Here is a 19,775-nt window from a genome sequence, read left to right as displayed (position 1 = left end):
ACTGTATATACAGTGTATCACAAAAGTGAGTACACCCCTCACATTTCTGCAGATATTGAAGTATAACTTTTCATGGGACAACACTGACAAAATGACACTTTGACACAATGAAAAGTAGTCTGTGTGCAGCTTATATAACAGTGTAAATTTATTCTTCCCTCAAAATAACTCAATATACAGCCATTAATGTCTAAACCACCGGCAACAAAAGTGAGTACACCCCTTAGTGAAAGTTCCTGAAGTGTCAATATTTTGTGTGGCCACCATTATTTCACAGAAGTGCCTTAACTCTCCTGGGCATGGAGTTTACCAGAGCTTCACAGGTTGCCACTGGAATGCTTTTCCACTCCTCCATGACGACATCACGGAGCTGGCGGATATTCGAGACTTTGCGCTCCTCCACCTTCCGCTTGAGGATGCCCCAAAGATGTTCTATTGGGTTTAGGTCTGGAGACATGCTTGGCCAGTCCATCACCTTTACCCTCAGCCTCTTCAATAAAGCAGTGGTCGTCTTAGAGGTGTGTTTGGGGTCATTATCATGCTGGAACACTGCCCTGCGACCCAGTTTCCGGAGGAAGGGGATCATGCTCTGCTTAGTATTTCACAGTACATATTGGAGTTCATGTGTCCCTCAATGAAATGTAACTTCCCAACACCTGCCGCACTCATGCAGCCCCAGACCATGGCATTCCCACCACCATGCTTGACTGTAGGCATGACACACTTATCTTTGTACTCCTCACCTGATTGCCGCCACACATGCTTGAGACCATCTGAACCAAACAAATTAATCTTGGTCTCATCAGACCATAGGACATGGTTCCAGTAATCCATGTCCTTTGTTGACATGTCTTCAGCAAACTGTTTGCGGGCTTTCTTGTGTAGAGACTTCAGAAGAGGCTTCCTTCTGGGGTGACAGCCATGCAGACCAATTTGATGTAGTGTGCGGCGTATGGTCTGAGCACTGACAGGCTGACCCCCCACCTTTTCAATCTCTGCAGCAATGCTGACAGCACTCCTGCGCCTATCTTTCAAAAACAGCAGTTGGATGTGACGCTGAGCACGTGCACTCAGCTTCTTTGGACGACCAACGCGAGGTCTGTTCTGAGTGGACCCTGCTCTTTTAAAATGCTGGATGATCTTAGCCACTGTGCTGCAGCTCAGTTTCAGGGTGTTGGCAATCTTCTTGTAGCCTTGGCCATCTTCATGTAGCGCAACAATTCGTCTTTTAAGATCCTCAGAGAGTTCTTTGCCATGAGGTGCCATGTTGGAACTTTCAGTGACCAGTATGAGAGAGTGTGAGAGCTGTACTACTAAATTGAACACACCTGCTCCCTATGCACACCTGAGACCTAGTAACACTAACGAGTCACATGACATTTTGGAGGGAAAATGACAAGCAGTGCTCAATTTGGACATTTAGGGGTGTAGTCTCTTAGGGGTGTACTCACTTTTGTTGCCGGTGGTTTAGACATTAATGGCTGTATATTGAGTTATTTTGAGGGAAGAATAAATTTACACTGTTATATAAGCTGCACACAGACTACTTTTCATTGTGTCAAAGTGTAATTTTGTCAGTGTTGTCCCATGAAAAGATATACTTAAATATCTGCAGAAATGTGAGGGGTGTACTCACTTTTGTGATACACTGTATATATATATATATATATATATATATATATATATATATACTGGTGCTGGTCATAAAATTAGAATATCATGAAAAAGTTGATTTATTTCAGTAATTCCATTCAAAAAGTGAAACTTGTATATTATATTCATTCATTACACACAGACTGATATATTTCAAATGTTTATTTCTTTTAATGTTGATGATTATAACTGACCACTAATGAAAACCCCAAATTCAGTATCTCAGAAAATTAGAATATTGTGACAAGGTACAATATTGAAGACACCTGGTGCCACACTCTAATCAGCTAATTAACTCAAAACACCTGCAAAGGCCTTTTAATGGTCTCTCAGTCTAGTTCTGTAGGCTACACAATCATGGGGAAGACTGCTGACTTGACAGTTGTCCAAAAGACGACCATTGACACCTTGCACAAGGAGGGCAAGACACAAAAGGTCATTGCTAAAGAGGCTGGCTGTTCACAGAGCTCTGTGTCCAAGCACATTAATAGAGAGGCGAAGGGAAGGAAAAGATGTGGTAGAAAAAAGTGTACAAGCAATAGGGATAACCGTACCCTGGAGAGGATTGTGAAACAAAACCCATTCAAAAATGTGGGGGAGATTCACAAAGAGTGGACTGCAGCTGGAGTCAGTGCTTCAAGAACCACCACGCACAGACGTATGCAAGACATGGGTTTCAGCTGTCGCATTCCTTGTGTCAAGCCACTCTTGAACAAGAGACAGCGTCAGAAGCGTCTCGTCTGGGCTAAAGACAAAAAGGACTGCTGAGTGGTCCAAAGTTATGTTCTCTGATGAAAGTAAATTTTGCATTACCTTTGGAAATCAAGGTCCCAGAGTCTGGAGGAAGAGAGGAGAGGCACAGAATCCACGTTTCTTGAGGTCCAGTGTAAAGTTTCCACAGTCAGTGATGGTTTGGAGTGCCATGTCATCTGCTGGTGTTGGTTTACTGTGTTTTCTGAGGTCCAAGGTCAACGCAGCCGTCTACCAGGAAGTTTTAGAGCACTTCATGCTTCCTGCTGCTGACCAACTTTATGGAGATGCAGATTTCATTTTCCAACAGGACTTGGCACCTGCACACAGTGCCAAAGCTACCAGTACCTGGTTTAAGGACCATGGTATCCCTGTTCTTAATTGGCCAGCAAACTCGCCTGACCGTAACCCCATAGAAAATCTATGGGGTATTGTGAAGAGGAAGATGCGATACGCCAGACCCAACAATTCAGAAGAGCTGAAGGCCACTATCAGAGCAACCTGGGCTCTCATAACACCTGAGCAGTGCCACAGACTGATGGACTCCATGCCACGCCGCATTGCTGCAGTAATCCAGACAAAAGGAGCCCCAACTAAGTATTGAGTGCTGTACATGCTCATACTTTTCATGTTCATACTTTTCAGTTGGCCAACATTTCTAAAAATCCTTTTTTGGTATTGGTCTTAAGTAATATTCTAATTTTCTGAGATACTGAATTTGGGGTTTTCATTAGTTGTCAGTTATAATCATCAACATTAAAAGAAATAAACATTTGAAATATATCAGTCTGTGTGTAATGAATGAATATAATATACAAGTTTCACTTTTTGAATGGAATTACTGAAATAAATCAACTTTTTCATGATATTCTAATTTTATGACCAGCACCTGTATATATACCGATCAGCCATAACATTAAAACCACCTCCTTGTTTCTACACTCACTGTCCATTTTATCAGCTCCACTTACCATATAGAAGCACTTTGTAGTTCTACAATTACTGACTGTAGTCCATCTGTTTCTCTACATACCTTTTTAGCCTCCTTTCACCCTGTTCTCCGATGATCAGATCAGGACCCCTACAGGACCACCACAGAGTAGGTATTATTTAGGTGGTGGATCATTCTGACATGGTGCTGGTGTGTTAGTGTGTGTTGTGCTGGTATGAGTGGATCAGACACAGCACTGCTGCTGGAGTTTTTAAATACCATATCTACTCACTGTCCACTCTATTAGACACTCCTACCTAGTTGGTCCACCTTGTAGATGTAAAGTCAGAGACGATCGCTCATCTATTGCTGCTGTTTGAGTTGGTCATCTTCTAGACCTTCATCAGTGGTCACAGGACGCTGCCCACGGGACGCTGTTGGCTGGATATTTTTTTTTTGGTTGGTGGACTATTCTCAGTCCAGCAGTGACAGTGAGGCGTTTAAAAACTCCATCAGAGCTGCTGTGTCTGATCCACTCATACCAGCACAACACACACTAACACACCACCACCATGTCAGTGTCACTGCAGTGCTGAGAATGATCCACCACCTAAATAATATCTGTAGTGGTCCTGGAAGACACGGTAAGTGGAGCTGATAAAATGGACAATGAGTGTAGAAACAAGGAGGTGGTTTTAATGTTATGACTGATCGGTGTATATATATATTTCCTATATATTTATGCATTTTCTCCCTTTTTCTCCTGATTGAGCGTGGTCAATGTGTCTTCCACCCCTGGGGATCCCGATTGCATTCGAGGAGGGTATCTTTTGCCTGCTCACGCCCACTCCGACGCATGCACAGTCCTTGCGGACTACTTCTTTTATGCCCATGCTTTGGTGTTTTTGCACATGAGGCTCATCCACTTTCTGCACAGGCACCTTAGACTGCTAACCAGGGTCCTTGCACAGCATTTGAAGACCCCACCCACTTAGTCTGGTCATTTTTCCACCCAGCAGACACAGTGGCCAATTTTCGTCTGATGCGGGCACTGCCAATTGTGCCCACTAGCTGGCGTCCAGCAGAACGGTAGCAGGGCAGAGATTCAAACCTGGGTGTTCAGAATCTCGGAGCTGGTGTGCTAGCGGAATATCCTGCTGCGCCACCTTGGCTCCAATATTTTTGGTGTATGGAAGATCATATTATGTATGATTGGTAATGAAAACATCTCAGCTGCTGTTCCAATAGGTGCAAACGTTTCGTATTAAAAATGAACAGTCTCGCTCTCCTCAGTCAGAAGCGGGGATCGGCATCGGTAAATAGGAAGCGTGATGCAATCGGGTAATTGGATACGACTAGATTGTGAGGAAAAAAAAGGCACTGAATGAAGCAGCTGAAGAACACAATTATTTGATGAAAATACAACCACTAAAACTGCCACCCATGAGCAGTACAATTACACCTAATTTGTTTATACCTGATCCAGTTTAATAAGTCATTTACATTTAAAGCATTTAGCAGACACTTTTTACCTGAATTGACTTACAATTCAAGCAATTGTAGCTGGGCCTTGAACCAGCGACCTACAGATTATTACCACTGGCTCTATTTTAGTCATGTTTTATAGGGTAAAGGGGGTGGTTGACTTATTTTCATGACATCTCTGATTTTTTAAAGGGACCCTCAGGAATACCAGGACCAATAGGTCCTCCTGGAAACACTGGACCAAAGGTAAATCACACACACACACACAGAGTTAATTTTCAAGTCTTTACTTGCTCTTACCTGGTAAAATGCATAGCCATTAAGGTAAAATACAATTAACACAATTAGGGACACTCGCATTAACCCACATTCTCGTTTCAGGGACCTTCAGGAAAGGTTGGAGACCCAGGAATACATGGTGAACCAGGAGAAAAGGTAAAAATAGTGTGTTCTACCCACTACCCACTAATATTACATTATACAACAGTTAGTTCCGACCTTACAATCTGATTGGTTGAGAAGCGTTCTAACCGTGCTGATATTCGTGATAACAGCACGGCCTTTTCACACCACAACCGTATTACTCCGCTGACGCGTTGCCAGTAACGACAAGCTTCATGCACACAAACGCGCACGCAGGCGACACAGACTTTTTTCCCGGTCACGTTTTAAATCTGTTATTTGATATACAATCTAGCGCACTGTGTAGGGAACATAAATCAATTGTCTAATATATTGTCTTGTGCACTATGTAGGGAACATAAATCTGTGATCTGGTACACAATCTAGTGCACTATGTAGGGAACATTAATGTGTTTGTAATGCAAACAGTTAGCTTAATAGCCCAGTTAACAGCTCCTAAAAGTTCTGTTATCACCCATATCCTTTGGTGTGTGTGAGAGAGGTTTTTTATTTCTTTTTTTCCCTTCGGAGGTTCTTGCCTTTTTCTTCTTGTTGTTCTTACCTCCCTGAAATGAGTTTTTGCAACTTGGGATGTCTGCTTTGTAGTGTTAAACTTTATATTCGTTGTGGAACTACTTTTTGGCGGAAGGTATTGTCAATATTAAAGCATATTTATTATGAAATTCAGGGCTTCTTTGATTTATTTTCTTTCTTTATTTTGTAAAAACTGTTGTATAAAAGCAATAGAACACTCGAGGTCATGTGTTATCGGCTACATAGCAGAACCTGGGTTTAAACTGACAATCTTCTAATTGATAGCCCAAAGCTCTACCCACTAGGCTACCACTGTCCCTTATCAACTAATATCAAGTAATACTGTATGTCAGTATTGTAGTGTGGAGGTACTGTGGCTCGGTGGGTAGCACTGTCACCTCACAGCAAGAAGGTCCTGGGTTCGACCCCCAGGTGGGGCGGTCCGGGGCCCTTTCTGTGCGGGGTTTGCATGTTCTCCCCATGTCTGTGTGGGTTTCCTCCGGGCTCTCCGGTTTCCTCCCACAGTCCAAAAGCATGCAGTCAGGTTAATTGAAGACGCTGAATTGTCCTATAGGGCACGTATGCAGACAATGTCTCTCAGAATGGTATTTTTTACAGACCCCATTTCCAGAAAAGTCTCCCATTTGGGGATGTGGGAATCTGTGATTTGCTAATTTTCTTGAACCTTTATTTGATTTCCATTGTTTGGTTTCCAACTGATCAAGCTAATTGTTTTTTTTGGGGGGAAATATAAACACAATTTAATGGTATGGGAACCGGAGACACTTCTTGTTCCAGTTTTGCAAGTGGAATTTTACTCCATTCTTGCTTGACAGGAGACTTCAGCTGCCTGACAGTCTGTGGTCGCCGTCTTCTGATTGTACTCTTTACGATGCACCACACTTTTTCAATAGGCTCCATACAATTTCCCCCACTTTTCTCCCTAATCTAGTCGTATCCAGGTTGTAGTCGTATCGTGTCCTGGTTGTATTACGCTTCCCCTGTACCGATACAACCCTCCACTGCTGACTGAGGAGCTTCACAACTGACACACGCCCCCTCTGACACGTGTGCGGTACCGACTGCATCTTTTCACCTACACGAGGGGAGTTCATATGCGGATCAGCTTTGTGTACGGAGAGCCACACCCTGATCAACGCATTATTCCTTGACTCTGTGTAGGCGCCATCAATCAGCCAGCAGAGGTCGTAGCCCTGGTCCTGGTTCTGGTCCTGGTCCAGCTTCCCACCCTGTGAGCCAGTCAATAGTTATTCACGTAAGCGCCCAGCCTGCAGGATGGCAGAGCTGAGATTCGAAACGATGTGTTCGAATGTCAGCTCTGGTGTGCTAGCATGTTTTACTGCGCCACCTGAGTGCCTCGGCACCATATAGGCTAGTCTATCACGTACAGAATCAGGCCTGGCATTGTCTTGCTCAAATAACCATAGACCTCCCAAGAAAAGACATCACCTTGATGGCAGCATGTGTCTTTCTAAAATCCCAATATTTGCCTCCAAGTCAATGGGACCTTTGCACATAGGCAAGTCATCCATGCAGTGGGCACTGATGCACACCCATTCCAAGACAGATGCTGCACCTATTACTCATAACCGTCTGAAGGGTCGTTATCATTCATTTTTCCCAAAAACAAGTCGAACCATGGACTTATCTGACCATAGCACACAGATCCACTGTCTTTTGGTCCAGCTGAGATGATCTCAGGCCCAGAGAATTCAGCAGCCTCCCAGCATAGAATTGATGTTGAGCTTTCTCAATGTGCATTAGAGGTTTAGGTTGCATTTCTTAATGCGGTGGTGGACTGTGTTAAGTGACAAAGTTAAAGTAAATATCACAGATTCTTAAGCTTTTCTGGAAGTGGAGTTTGTAGATATGTGCCCAGTTAAAGCCCCTGTTAAGAAAGCTATTGTTCACCTGTGCTAACCAGCACTGCCACTTGATAGGCTATAGTGTGTTTCATTACAAGGCCATTCTGTAAGCATTTTGTGTATGCTTAATCATTTTCTTGTATTTAGGGAGCACTGGGGGCAGAAGGGAATGCTGGAGCTCCAGGTCTCATCGGACCCAGGGTGCGTTTGAGCTTTCTTCATGCTTCCAAAGACTTCATGTTGAGAATTTAGTGACATTCATTCCTTACATTAATTGTATTACTATGTATACACGTAGGGTGATCCAGGTTTGGAAGGCGAGTCAGGTCCCGCTGGTCCTGATGGCCCAAAGGTATGTGTGTGTTTAGCTTACTGTCATTTTTTAAGAACACTGGTAGTCACCACAGGTTTACTTCAACTAGCAATGAACAGGGACCTCCACAGGACCCTGATTGACCATTTGGGGGGCAGACCAACCTCAGCACTGCAATGAAACTAAACCGATAGTGACATGCATATATACACAGATCAGCCATAACTTTAAAACCACCTCCTTGTTTCTACACTCCATTTTATCAGCTCCACTTACCATGTAGGAGCACTTTGTAGTTCTACAATTACTAACTGTAGTCCATCTGTTTCTCTACATAGTTTTTAGCCTGCTTTTATGCTGTTCTTCAATGGTCAGGACCCCCACAGGACCACCACAGAGCAGGTATTATTTAGGTGGTGGATCATTCTCAGCACTGCAGTGACACTGACATGGTGGTGGTGTGTTAGTGTGTGTTGTGCTGGTATGAGTGGATCAGACACAGCAGCACTGCTGGAGTTTTTAAATACCGTGTCCACTCACTGTCCACTCTATTCGACACTCCTACCTACAGGGGTTGGACAATGAAACTGAAACACCTGTCATTTTAGTGTGGGAGGTTTCATGGCTAAATTGGACCAGTCTGGTGGCCAATCTTCATTAATTGCACATTGCACCAGTAAGAGCAGAGTGTGAAGGTTCAATTAGCAGGGTAAGAGCACAGTTTTGCTCAAAATATTGCAATGCACACAACATTATGGGTGACATACCAGAGTTCAAAAGAGGACAAATTGTTGGTGCACGTCTTGCTGGCGCATCTGTGACCAAGACAGCAAGTCTTTGTGATGTATCAAGAGCCACGGTATCCAGGGTAATGTCAGCATACCACCAAGAAGGACAAACCACATCCAACAGGATTAACTGTGGACGCAAGAGGAAGCTGTCTGAAAGGGATGTTCGGGTGCTAACCCGGATTGTATCCAAAAAACATAAAACCACGGCTGCCCAAATCACGGCAGAATAAAATGTGCACCTCAACTCTCCTGTTTCCACCAGAACTGTCCGTCGGGAGCTCCACAGGGTCAATATACACGGCCGGGCTGCTATAGCCAAACCTTTGGTCACTCGTGCAAATGCCAAACGTCGGTTTCAATGGTGCAAGGAGCGCAAATCTTGGGCTGTGGACAATGTGAAACATGTATTGTTCTCTGATGAGTCCACCTTTACTGTTTTCCCCACATCCGGGAGAGTTACGGTGTGGAGAAGCCCCAAAGAAGCGTACCACCCAGACTGTTGCATGCCCAGAGTGAAGCATGGGGGTGGATCAGTGATGGTTTGGGCTGCCATATCATGGCATTCCCTTGGCCCAATACTTGTGCTAGATGGGCGCGTCACTGCCAAGGACTACCGAACCATTCTGGAGGACCATGTGCATCCAATGGTTCAAACATTGTATCCTGAAGGCGGTGCCGTGTATCAGGATGACAATGCACCAATACACACAGCAAGACTGGTGAAAGATTGGTTTGATGAACATGAAAGTGAAGTTGAACATCTCCCATGGCCTGCACAGTCACCAGATCTAAATATTATTGAGCCACTTTGGGGTGTTTTGGAGAAGTGAGTCAGGAAACGTTTTCCTCCACCAGCATCACGTAGTGACCTGGCCACTATCCTGCAAGAAGAATGGCTTAAAATCCCTCTGACCACTGTGCAGGACTTGTATATGTCATTTCCAAGACGAATTGACGCTGTATTGGCCGCAAAAGGAGGTTCATTGTCCAACCCCTGTAGTTGGTCCACCTTGTAGATGTAAAGTCATCTTGTTGGTCATCTTCTAGACCTTCATCAGTGGTCACAGGACGCTGATATTTTTGGTTGGTGGACTATTCTCAGTCCAGTGAGGTGTCTAAAAACTCCATCAGCGATGCTGTGTCTTATCCACTCATACCAGCACAACACACACTAACACACCACCAACATGTCAGTGTCACTGCAGTGCTGAGAATGACCCACCACCCAAATAATACCTGCTCTGTAGTGGTCCTGGGAGAGTCCTGGCCATTAAAGAACAGCATAAAAGGGGGCTAACAAATCATGCAGAGAAACAGATGGACTACAGTCAGTAATTGTAGAACTACAAAGTGCTTCTATATGGTAAGTGGAGCTGATAAAATAGACAGTGAGTGTAGAAACCAGGAGGTGGGTTTAATGTTATGGCTGATCAGTGTACATCCTGATAGCAATCAAGCATTTTAGTCAGTAATCTGTGAGTATCCAGTATTTTTTGGTATTAAGTGTAGCAGACATAGCATTAGTGTATTTGTCTGTGTTAAACAGGGTGAAAAAGGTGACATGGGGCCAGAGGGCGAGCCTGGGGTGAGGGGTGAACCTGGAATAAAAGGCAAAGAAGGACCACCAGGTAGTCCTGGACATACTGGAGTCAGAGTGAGTATACACTCTTAAAAACCCTTTTATTAATTATTTATTAAACTAAATAGGATAAACTTGTATCACAGCTCTTGTCCATAACATGTGTTTCTTTAGGGTCCTGAAGGAAAGTCAGGGAAATTTGGCGAAAGAGGAAAACCAGGTCTCAAGGTGCTCAGAATTTAATTGTACCCAGATGTATCCCCTGCACACTGTTGCACCATCAGATAGGCTGGACTGAGACTTAATCCGACCTGTGTTGTCTGTGACCTACAGGGGGCAAAGGGCAACATTGGGCACCTGGGTGAGACAGGAACTGCGGGTGAACCTGGACCTGTCGGAACCACCGGACCGAAAGGATCGAGAGGAACCACCGGACCTGTGGTAAGAAAAGAGACATATTTTGAATGAGCTGCAATATTTTGAACAGTGAGCAATTCATGTTTATCTCAAGCAGTTTAAACTATAGCACTAGTAGTCTGCACCTAGTAGATTACAGTTAGTTTATCAATAGGTTGCCATTAAATTCAATAGGTTCAATAGGTTGCCATTTAAAAATCTCTAAAATGACACAAATTAGTGTGACCGGTATTTACAGATTTTTTACATATAAACATTTTCTGATCAACTGGTGAGTACTCACACCCATAGCTAGTTTCAAAATACACTGCCTGGCCAAAAAAAAGGTCACCTGGATTTAACTAAGCAAATAGGTAAGAACCTCCCATTGGATAATTACTGCATGGGTGATTATGTTTCAGCTGGCAACAAGTTATTTAACCCTAACTGATGCAGTGAGTAGCTTCTCATTTGTTAAACGACCATGTCGAAAGACACATCCTGTGGTCGTGGAAAAGATGTTAATCTGTTTCAGAAGGGTCAAATTATTGGCATGCATCAAGCAGAGAAAACATCTAAGGAGAAGCTGAAACTACTCAAATCGGGTTAAGAACCGTCCAACGCATTATTAAAAAGTGGAAGGACAGTGGGGGGGAAACATCATCTTCGAGGAAGGAATGTGGTTGAAAAAAAATCTTGAATGATCGTGATCGGCGATCACTTAAACGTTTCGTGAAATCAAATGGTAGAAAAACTACAGTAGAACTCAGGGATGTTTAATAGTGAAAGTAAGAGCATTTCCACACACACAATGCAAAGGGAACTCAAGGGATTGGGACTAAACAGCTGTGTAGCCTTAAGAAAACCACTTGTCAGTGAGGCTAACCGGCAAAAACGGCTTCAATTTGCTAGGGAGCATGAAGATTGGACTCTGGAGCAATGGAAGAAGGTCATGTGGTCTGATGAGTCCAGATTTACCCTGTTCCAGAGTGATGGGCGCATCAGGGTAAGAAGAGAGGCGGCTGAAGTGATGCACCCATCATGCCTAGTGCCTACTGTACAAGCCTGTGGGGGCAGTTCTATGATCTGGGGTTGCTGCAGTCGGTCAGGTCTAGGTTCAGAAACGTTATGTGCCCAATGAATGAGGTCAGCTGACTACCTGAATATACTGAACGACCAGGTTATTCCATCAATGGATTTTTTTTCTTCCCTGATGGCACGGGCATATTCCGAGATGACAATGCCAGGATTCATCGGGCTCAAATTGTGAAAGAGTGGTTCAGGGAGCACGAGACATCATTTTCACACATGGATCGGCCACCACAGAGTCCAGACCTGAACCCCACTGAGAATCTTTGGGATGTGCTGGAGAAGACTTTGCGCAGTGGTCCAAATCTCCCATCATCAATACAAGATCATCATCAATACAAGATCTTAGATCCCATCATCAATACAAGATCTTGGGGAAAAATGAATGCAACTCTGGACAGAAATAAATGTTGTGACATTGCAGAAGCTTGTGGAAACGATGCCACAGCGAATGCGTGCCGTAATCAAAGCTAAAGGCGGTCCAACCAAATATTACAGTGTGTGACCTTTTTTTTGGCCAGGCAGTGTATAATGCCATGTAATGCATTTAAATGGAGGAAGGAGTGCAGCAACAATCAAGCCTATTCAGACCACAGTCTTTTTCAATGTGCGTTGCTGGATGCAGTTAAGATTTATCAAAAAAGCAGGATGTGATGTATTGATTCTTTTCAGAATTTTTAACATCTCTGACACTTTCTCTCTCTTTCAGGGAGCTCCTGGACGGATGGGGCAGCAAGGTGATCCAGGCATAGCTGGATATGAGGTAGGAACATCTTACAAAACATTAAAACTAAAACAATGTTATAACTTATTCTGGGTTTTTACCACCACCATCACCATATTGAACCCCACACCAGCATCCATCTAATCTAGTCTAGTAACTCAGATTTGACCATATTTGCATGGATTTTTTGTTGGAGAAGCCAAAGACTTTATTCAGTCCACAATATCTCCTGTCAACTGTTTAGTACAATTTGAGGTAGGTAGGTAGGTAGATAGATAGATAGATGGGTAGATAGATAGATAGATAGATAGATAGATAGATAGATAGATAGATAGATAGATAGATAGATAGGTAGGTAGGTAGGTAGGTAGGTAGGTAGGTAGGTAGGTAGGTAGGTAGGTAGGTAGATAGATAGAGAAAAATATAGATAGATAGGTAGGTAGGTAGATAGATAGATCCTACTGATCTTACTTTTTATAAGCTTCTTAAATGTATGTTTTTTTTCTACAGTGTTTTCAATGTTTCATTCATGTACTTGTGCCAGATTATTGGTCCTCTAATTCTCATAGATCTGCTTTATCTAATAATATTAGTCCATGTAAACACCCTGGTTTAAAAATACTTGATTAGCCACAGTTGTAGCAAATAGCTGTAGCATATACAGTAGTTGTAGCATCTCTATTACTGTACAGCGACCTTGAGCTTGGTGAAAGGCGCTATATAAGTTGAACTTATTATTATTATGATCTTCTTTTTGCAGGGTCACCAAGGGCCATCAGGTCCTAAAGGGCCTTCAGGACCAAAAGGTCTTAAGGTAAAATTAGACTTTCTCTGGTTCATCCTTATTGATCTCTTGCCATTTTCTTGCATTTGTCTAAAACATGGCTTTAAAATGACCTACAAAGCACATTAGTTCTCTTCTGGGTACTGTAATATCTGTAGTTTTGTTAAATATAGTAAAAAGTATTATGTAATAATATGCCCTCTTCTCTATATACTGCTCTTTTGTTTAGGGTGAACAAGGAGATGATGGGAAAGCAGCAGGTCCTCCAGGTCCCCCTGGACTCCCAGTAAGTTAGTCTCTCTCTCTTACCCTCTTTGTGTCTCTTTTCTTGATGTTTGAATTGATTTGAATAGAGATAGCATTGAATACTAATATGGAGTCCTCTGTGCTCATGTTTGTGTGTTAGGGTCGAGTCGGAAATCGGGGTGACCGAGGGGAGTCTGGTGATCCAGGATACCCAGTAAGTTTATATTTAGCTCAAATAGATCATTGATGTCTGGCTTCATGGCATGAGGTCAAAGCTAGCTGCATTTTGGTTGTCTTTAAGCCCAATAAAACTACCTATGTGTATGACTTTAGTTTCTAAAATGCTAATCTTTTACTGTTGCTTGTTGGTGAAAACCATGGTAAAGGCTAAGGAGCTCACAGAAAGTAGAAGTAGATCATTTTATTGCACCAAATAGGCAATGGGTATGAGAATTTTTCCAAGACCTTGCACATTCCTAATGACTCCATTGCTAGTATTGTCCAGAAGTTCCAAAATTATGGCACAGCACAAAGCTGCCTGGTGGTGGGATAAAGCATCTTCATCAGGATGATGAAGAAAAGCACCCCATGTTACTACAGATGACTTGCAGGATGACCTGATGACACACATGTGTCAGTGGCAACCATAGGAATATAATTTACCAACCAAGAACTTCATGGTGGGACTCCATGATGCATGCTACTCCGGACCAAAAAGCTCATTCTGTTCTGGGCTGTGATTTGTCTTTGTCTCCTGGGGACAGGACATACACTATATTGCCAAAAGTATTCACTCACCCATTCAAATCATTGAATTCAGGTGTTCCAATCACTTCCATGGCCACAGGTGTGTAAAACCGAGCACCTAGGCATGCAGACTGCTTCTACAAACATTAGTGAAAGAATGGGTTGCTCTCAGGAGCTCAGTAAATTCCAGCGTGGTACCGTGATAGGATGCCACCTGTGCAACAAGTTCAGTCGTGAAATTTCCTCACTACTAAATATTCCACAGTCAACCGTCAGTGGTAGTATAACAAAGTGGAAGCGATTGGGAACGACAGCAACTCAGCCACAAAGTTGTAGGCCACGTAAAATGACAGAGCGGGGTCAGCGGATGCTGAGGCGCATAGTGCGCAGAGGTCGCCAACTTTCTGCAGAGTCAATCGCTACAGACCTCCAAACTTCATGTGGCCTTCAGATTAGATCAAGAACAGTGCGTAGAGAGCTTCATGGAATGGGTTTCCATGGCCGAGCAGCTGCATCCGAGCCTTACATCACCAAGCGCAATGCAAAGCGTTGGATGCAGTGGTGTAAAGCACGCTGCCACTGGACTCTAGAGCATTGGAGACGTGTTCTCTGGAGTGACGAATCACGCTTCTCCGTCTGACAATCCGATGGACGTGTCTGGGTTTGGCGGTTGCCAGGAGAACGGTACTTGTCTGACTGCATTGTGTAAAGTTTGGTGGAGGGGGGATTATGGTGTGGGGTTGTTTTTCAGGAGTCGGGCTCGGCCCCTTAGTTCCAGTGAAAGGAACTCTTAGTGCTTCAGCATACCAAGAGATTTTGTGGGAACAGTTTGGGGATGGCCCCTTCCTTTTCCAACATGACTGCGCACCAGTGCACAAAGCAAGGTCCATAAAGACATGGATGAGCGAGTTTGGTGTGGAAGAACTTGACTGGCCTGCAACCCGATAGAACACCTTTGGGATGAATTAGAGCGGAGACTGTGAGCCAGGCCTTCTCGTCCAACATCAGTGTCTGACCTCACAAATGCGCTTCTGGAAGAATGGTCAAAAATTCCCATAAACACACTCCTAAACCTTGTGGAAAGCCTTCCCAGAAGAGTTGAAGCTGTTATAGCTGCAATGGGTGGGCCGACTCTGGATTTGGGGAATGTAGCCCCAGGAATGAGGTCAATGACACAGTCCCATGGTGGGTGTTGGTTGATTTGTATATGTTTACTAGAAATGTTTGATGTTTGATCTGCAGGGTCATACAGGAGTTGATGGACTTCGAGGCAAAGCTGGTGCCCCTGGATTAACTGTGAGAATTTACATTATCAGCCCAACACACACACACACATAAACACACATTCAGGAGTGTAATACCTTTTTATGTTTTAGGGTAACCCAGGTCCCCGGGGAGAGCAAGGCCCTAAAGGGTCTAAAGGTGAACAGGTATGTAGATATGCCACTGTGTGTGTGTGTGTGTGTGTGTGTTTATATTATTTTTAAAATCCTGTGTTTATTCTTGCATTTGTTTTTATCTTTCTCTTACTTTTAAAGGGTCAAAAGGGTAAACAGGGTCAACAAGGAGAACGTGGAAGTAGAGGACCCCCAGTAAGAGACGCTTTTCTCTTTCTTGTTGCTTTCACATTAACAAAGAACAAAAAAACCTGTGCAGTTGTTATTGTAATTTGTCCTTGAATACATTTGACATTTGTTCCATGACTAGACTGTCATGGTCTGGAAAAAGCAGGGTTATGAATGTCATTCATGGATGTCATGGATGGTTGGGGATTTACAGCACTCAATCTCAGCACTACAGTATTATTAACACAGTCAAAGCAAGTTTATTTATATAGCACCTTTGATACACTATGGTTCTCGTGGGAACAATTATAGCCTAAGAAGTTCAATATCACATGTGTCAAACTCAAGGCCCGCAGGCCAAATCCGGATTTGGCCCGCCACGTCATTTCATGTGGTCCGCAAGAGCTTAGAAGACGTATGATAGTCTTCAAATACACTGTAAAATCGTACATGAACTGCATCTCCCACAATGCATGCCGATTTTGTGACCCGCAAAGTGACCGCATCCCGCCACTAGATGGCAGTGTTTCCACATCAGCGCGATAAATGAATGAGAAATATTTACAAATAATCCCAAAATGTACCAGAGGAGAAGCAGAAGGAAGGTCAATTAACCAGTACGTGTCTTGTGTTATGAGGCCGTGTCTGTGGTAAAGGAGTACAATATAAATGTAGATATACATTATGAATATACAGCATTTTGACACCAAACACAGAATTTAGCCTCCAAGAAAAACAAGAAATTGTCCAAAATGCTGATGTGGCCCTCTGTGAAAATGAGTTTGACACCCCTGTTTTATATCTTTGCCCTGATTTATGCCTTGCCATAATTTGATCATAGACTTTATGGCTTGGTTTCCATCCTAATAAGGTAGCGTTACAGACTCAGGTGTGTAATTTCCAAACAATGTCCGATTAATTTAAATTGCAACAAGAAGACTCTAGTTGACCTCTAGACACATGTTAAGAATAATTAAAGCGAGAAAAACACGCTAGCACACCAGAGCTGGGATTTCCAATACATCGTATCGAATCTCAGCTCTGCCATTCGGCTGTTTGCAACGTTTGGCTGTTGTTTATCCAGGGAGGGAGCCGGATAGGGACCTCATAACTGATGCAAATACGACCTCTGCTTGCTGGCTGATTGATGGCGCCTGCACAGAGTAGAGAAATAATGCTGATCAGGGTGTGTGTCTCCGTGCACAAGGCTGATCCCCATATGAACCCGCCTCGTTCAGGTGAAAAGATGCAGTCGGCTACTGCACACGTGTCGGAGGGGGCGTGTGTCAGTTCGGACAAAATGCATAAAAAAAATCTCTAAAAATACGTTTTATGTTTCTTTTAACAATTTGAAACGTTTATCTTGAAAATGACATTTATATCTCTTTTTTTCAAAGGGCGTGGTTGGCTTGCCCGGGCCGAGGGGTGTCATTGGACGAGATGGCCGAGAGGGAATTCCCGGAGTGGATGGCATTCCAGGAAAGGATGGAACTAAAGGAATATCGGTATGTCTTCTTTCTACCACTGGTATTGCTGAAGTTTCAGTCCATCATGCCACCACTTGCTAATTTTGAATATATATATACAGTATATATATAGTTTGATGTAGATGTTACATACAATTTGAAGGTGCAAATTTACTGTCACTGGATAGTTGCAATCATTTAGAGATTTAAAGAACAAAATTGGCCCGTTGTCATGTTGGAGGGTAAACCTTTGCCCCAGTCTGAGGGTCTAGAGCGCTCTGGAGCAGGTTTTCTTCAAGGATCTCAGTATACTTAGCTGCATTCATCTTTCCCTCTATCAGGACGTCGCCCTGGTCCCACTGCTGAAAAACATCCCCACATCATGATGCTGCCACCGCCATGCTTCACTGTAGGGATGAGCAGTACCTGGTTTCCTCCAGACGTGCCTTTTACTGAGGAGTGGCTTCCGTCTGGCCACTACCATAAAGGCGTGATTTGTGGCGTGCTTAGCCTAGATGGTTGATCTTCTGATAGGTTCTCCCATCTCCACAAGGATATGCTGGAGGTCTGTCAGAGTGACCCTCGGGTTCCTGCTCAGCTCCCTGTCCAAGGTCCGTCTTCCCCGATCGCTCAGTTTGGCCGGGCGGCCAGGTCTAGAAGATTTTTGGTTGTTCCAAACTTCTTCCATTTACGAATGATGGTGGCCACTGTGCTCTTTGGGACCTGTACCCTTCTCCAGATCTATGCCTCAACACAATCCTGTTTCTGAGGTCTGCAGATAATTCCTTTGACCCCATGGCTTGGAGTTTGCTCTGATATGCACTGTCAACTGTGGGGCCTTATATAGGCAGGTGTTGGCAATCCCCAATCATGTCCAATCAATTAAATTTACCACAGGTGGACTCCGATTAAATTGTAGAAACATCTCAAGCAGTATCAGTGAAAATAAAATGCACCTCAGCTCACTTTTGGGTGTCATATCAAAGGGTGTGCACACTTGTGTACATACAATATGATATTTTACATTTTGTGGGCTATATAAAATAAAGAATGTTTTTATTCCATAGCGAAGTATTTAAACATTCCCCATCATTGAATTTAATCATATCATCCTGTTCCAACCTGTGTTTTTTTGAATAAAATGTCATTTTTACCTTTGTCTATGCACTTTATCTTGTTTTCTTTAGGGTGAGCAAGGAGATGATGGTGCGTTCGGGCTCCCTGGGACACCTGGACCCCGTGGAAAAATTGGTGGCCCAGGTTTACCAGGACCTCAGGGGTCATTTGGTCCAAAGGTAAACAAACAATAACCTAGATACTGTAGTTCATAATAATAATAACAATAATATTTCTAATGAATTGGATCTGCTGATAATAAGCGTGTTCGAAAACCTAGGGAGCTACCTTGCTCTCTTAATGCCTACATAGGCAGCTGCCTAAGTAGAGAGGATTCGAATAAGTCATAGACTTATAAGTCAGGTTATTCAAACGCACTACTTAGACAGTGATAATACAGTTAGCATCATGCCATTCAAACCAATGGGATGAGGTGGCACAATGCGCTAGCATGTCAAATAACATCTTCCACCGAGTACAGAAAACAGTTAAATTCAATTATACAAATCAATGATAATTTATTTACATATGAAAAGAACATCATTCGTTGCCCCGCATCGTCCGCCATATTTGTTTTTTGTTTTTGTTAGAAAAGTCGTGCTGCATTGAATGCTGGGATTGCCTCTTTCTACAGTCAAAATACAATTGAAATTTTAAGATACCTTACTAGTGAGCATATTAAGGCATCTAGGATTTCGAACAGCTTACTTCTCGGGGGCGCATAGAATGACGTAAAATGCTGTCTGTGTAGAGAGCTCACTAGGTTTTCGAACACACCCCATGTGTCTAAAAAGGCTTCGGTTTGTTCATCTGGGCAAACCAAAAAAGTCAGAGATTAGATTTGATTTGAAGATATACTTAATTTGTCATATGTACATATACAGATGTACGGTACAATGACATTTTTTCTTCACATATCCCAGCTTGTTTGGAAGCTGGGGTGAGAGCACAGGGTCAGCCATCTTACGGCGCCCCTGGAGCAGACAGGGTTAAGGGTCTTTCTCAGGGACCCTTAAGTGGCTGCATAGCAGAGCCTGGATTTGAACTGCCAATCTTCCGGTTGATAGCCCAAAGCTCTACCCACTAGGCTACCACTGTCCCAAACCATCAGTGTTAGCTGCCTGTGCTCTCAATCAATCAATCAATCAATTAATCAATTAATTAATCAAACCCTGAATAAAGCTTTGGCTTTAAAAATATGACTAACGACATACCTATCCATTATGTTTTACTGCCCCCCCCAAGCAAAGCAGTTCAGAACCGGGGATGTGTGTGAAATAAGGAAGATTCAATGGTCCATTCACTCCCAAGTCCTACC

The 19,775-nt window shown here is 43.3% G+C and overlaps 1 protein-coding gene across 1 annotated transcript in view; it reads left to right on the top strand.

Annotated features, from left to right (window-relative positions):
* The window catches only part of col27a1a (collagen, type XXVII, alpha 1a), a 105,984-nt gene that overhangs the window by 71,877 nt on the left and 14,332 nt on the right, over positions 1-19,775 (top strand). Inside the window, exons 34-49 of the mRNA XM_063012112.1 lie at positions 5,012-5,065; positions 5,201-5,254; positions 7,789-7,842; positions 7,940-7,993; positions 10,292-10,399; positions 10,499-10,552; positions 10,658-10,765; positions 12,519-12,572; positions 13,294-13,347; positions 13,547-13,603; positions 13,724-13,777; positions 15,553-15,606; positions 15,687-15,740; positions 15,849-15,902; positions 17,273-17,380; positions 18,529-18,636. Coding sequence (XP_062868182.1) covers positions 5,012-5,065; positions 5,201-5,254; positions 7,789-7,842; positions 7,940-7,993; positions 10,292-10,399; positions 10,499-10,552; positions 10,658-10,765; positions 12,519-12,572; positions 13,294-13,347; positions 13,547-13,603; positions 13,724-13,777; positions 15,553-15,606; positions 15,687-15,740; positions 15,849-15,902; positions 17,273-17,380; positions 18,529-18,636 — 1,083 coding nt within the window. The remainder of the gene's footprint in view (positions 1-5,011; positions 5,066-5,200; positions 5,255-7,788; positions 7,843-7,939; positions 7,994-10,291; positions 10,400-10,498; positions 10,553-10,657; positions 10,766-12,518; positions 12,573-13,293; positions 13,348-13,546; positions 13,604-13,723; positions 13,778-15,552; positions 15,607-15,686; positions 15,741-15,848; positions 15,903-17,272; positions 17,381-18,528; positions 18,637-19,775) is intronic.

Source organism: Trichomycterus rosablanca, chromosome 16 (assembly GCF_030014385.1).
Source record: "Trichomycterus rosablanca isolate fTriRos1 chromosome 16, fTriRos1.hap1, whole genome shotgun sequence".
Taxonomy (NCBI): Eukaryota; Metazoa; Chordata; class Actinopteri; order Siluriformes; family Trichomycteridae; genus Trichomycterus; species Trichomycterus rosablanca.
The sequence above is the reverse complement of the archived record's forward strand: the minus strand, read 5'-3'. Positions and strand labels throughout refer to the sequence as shown.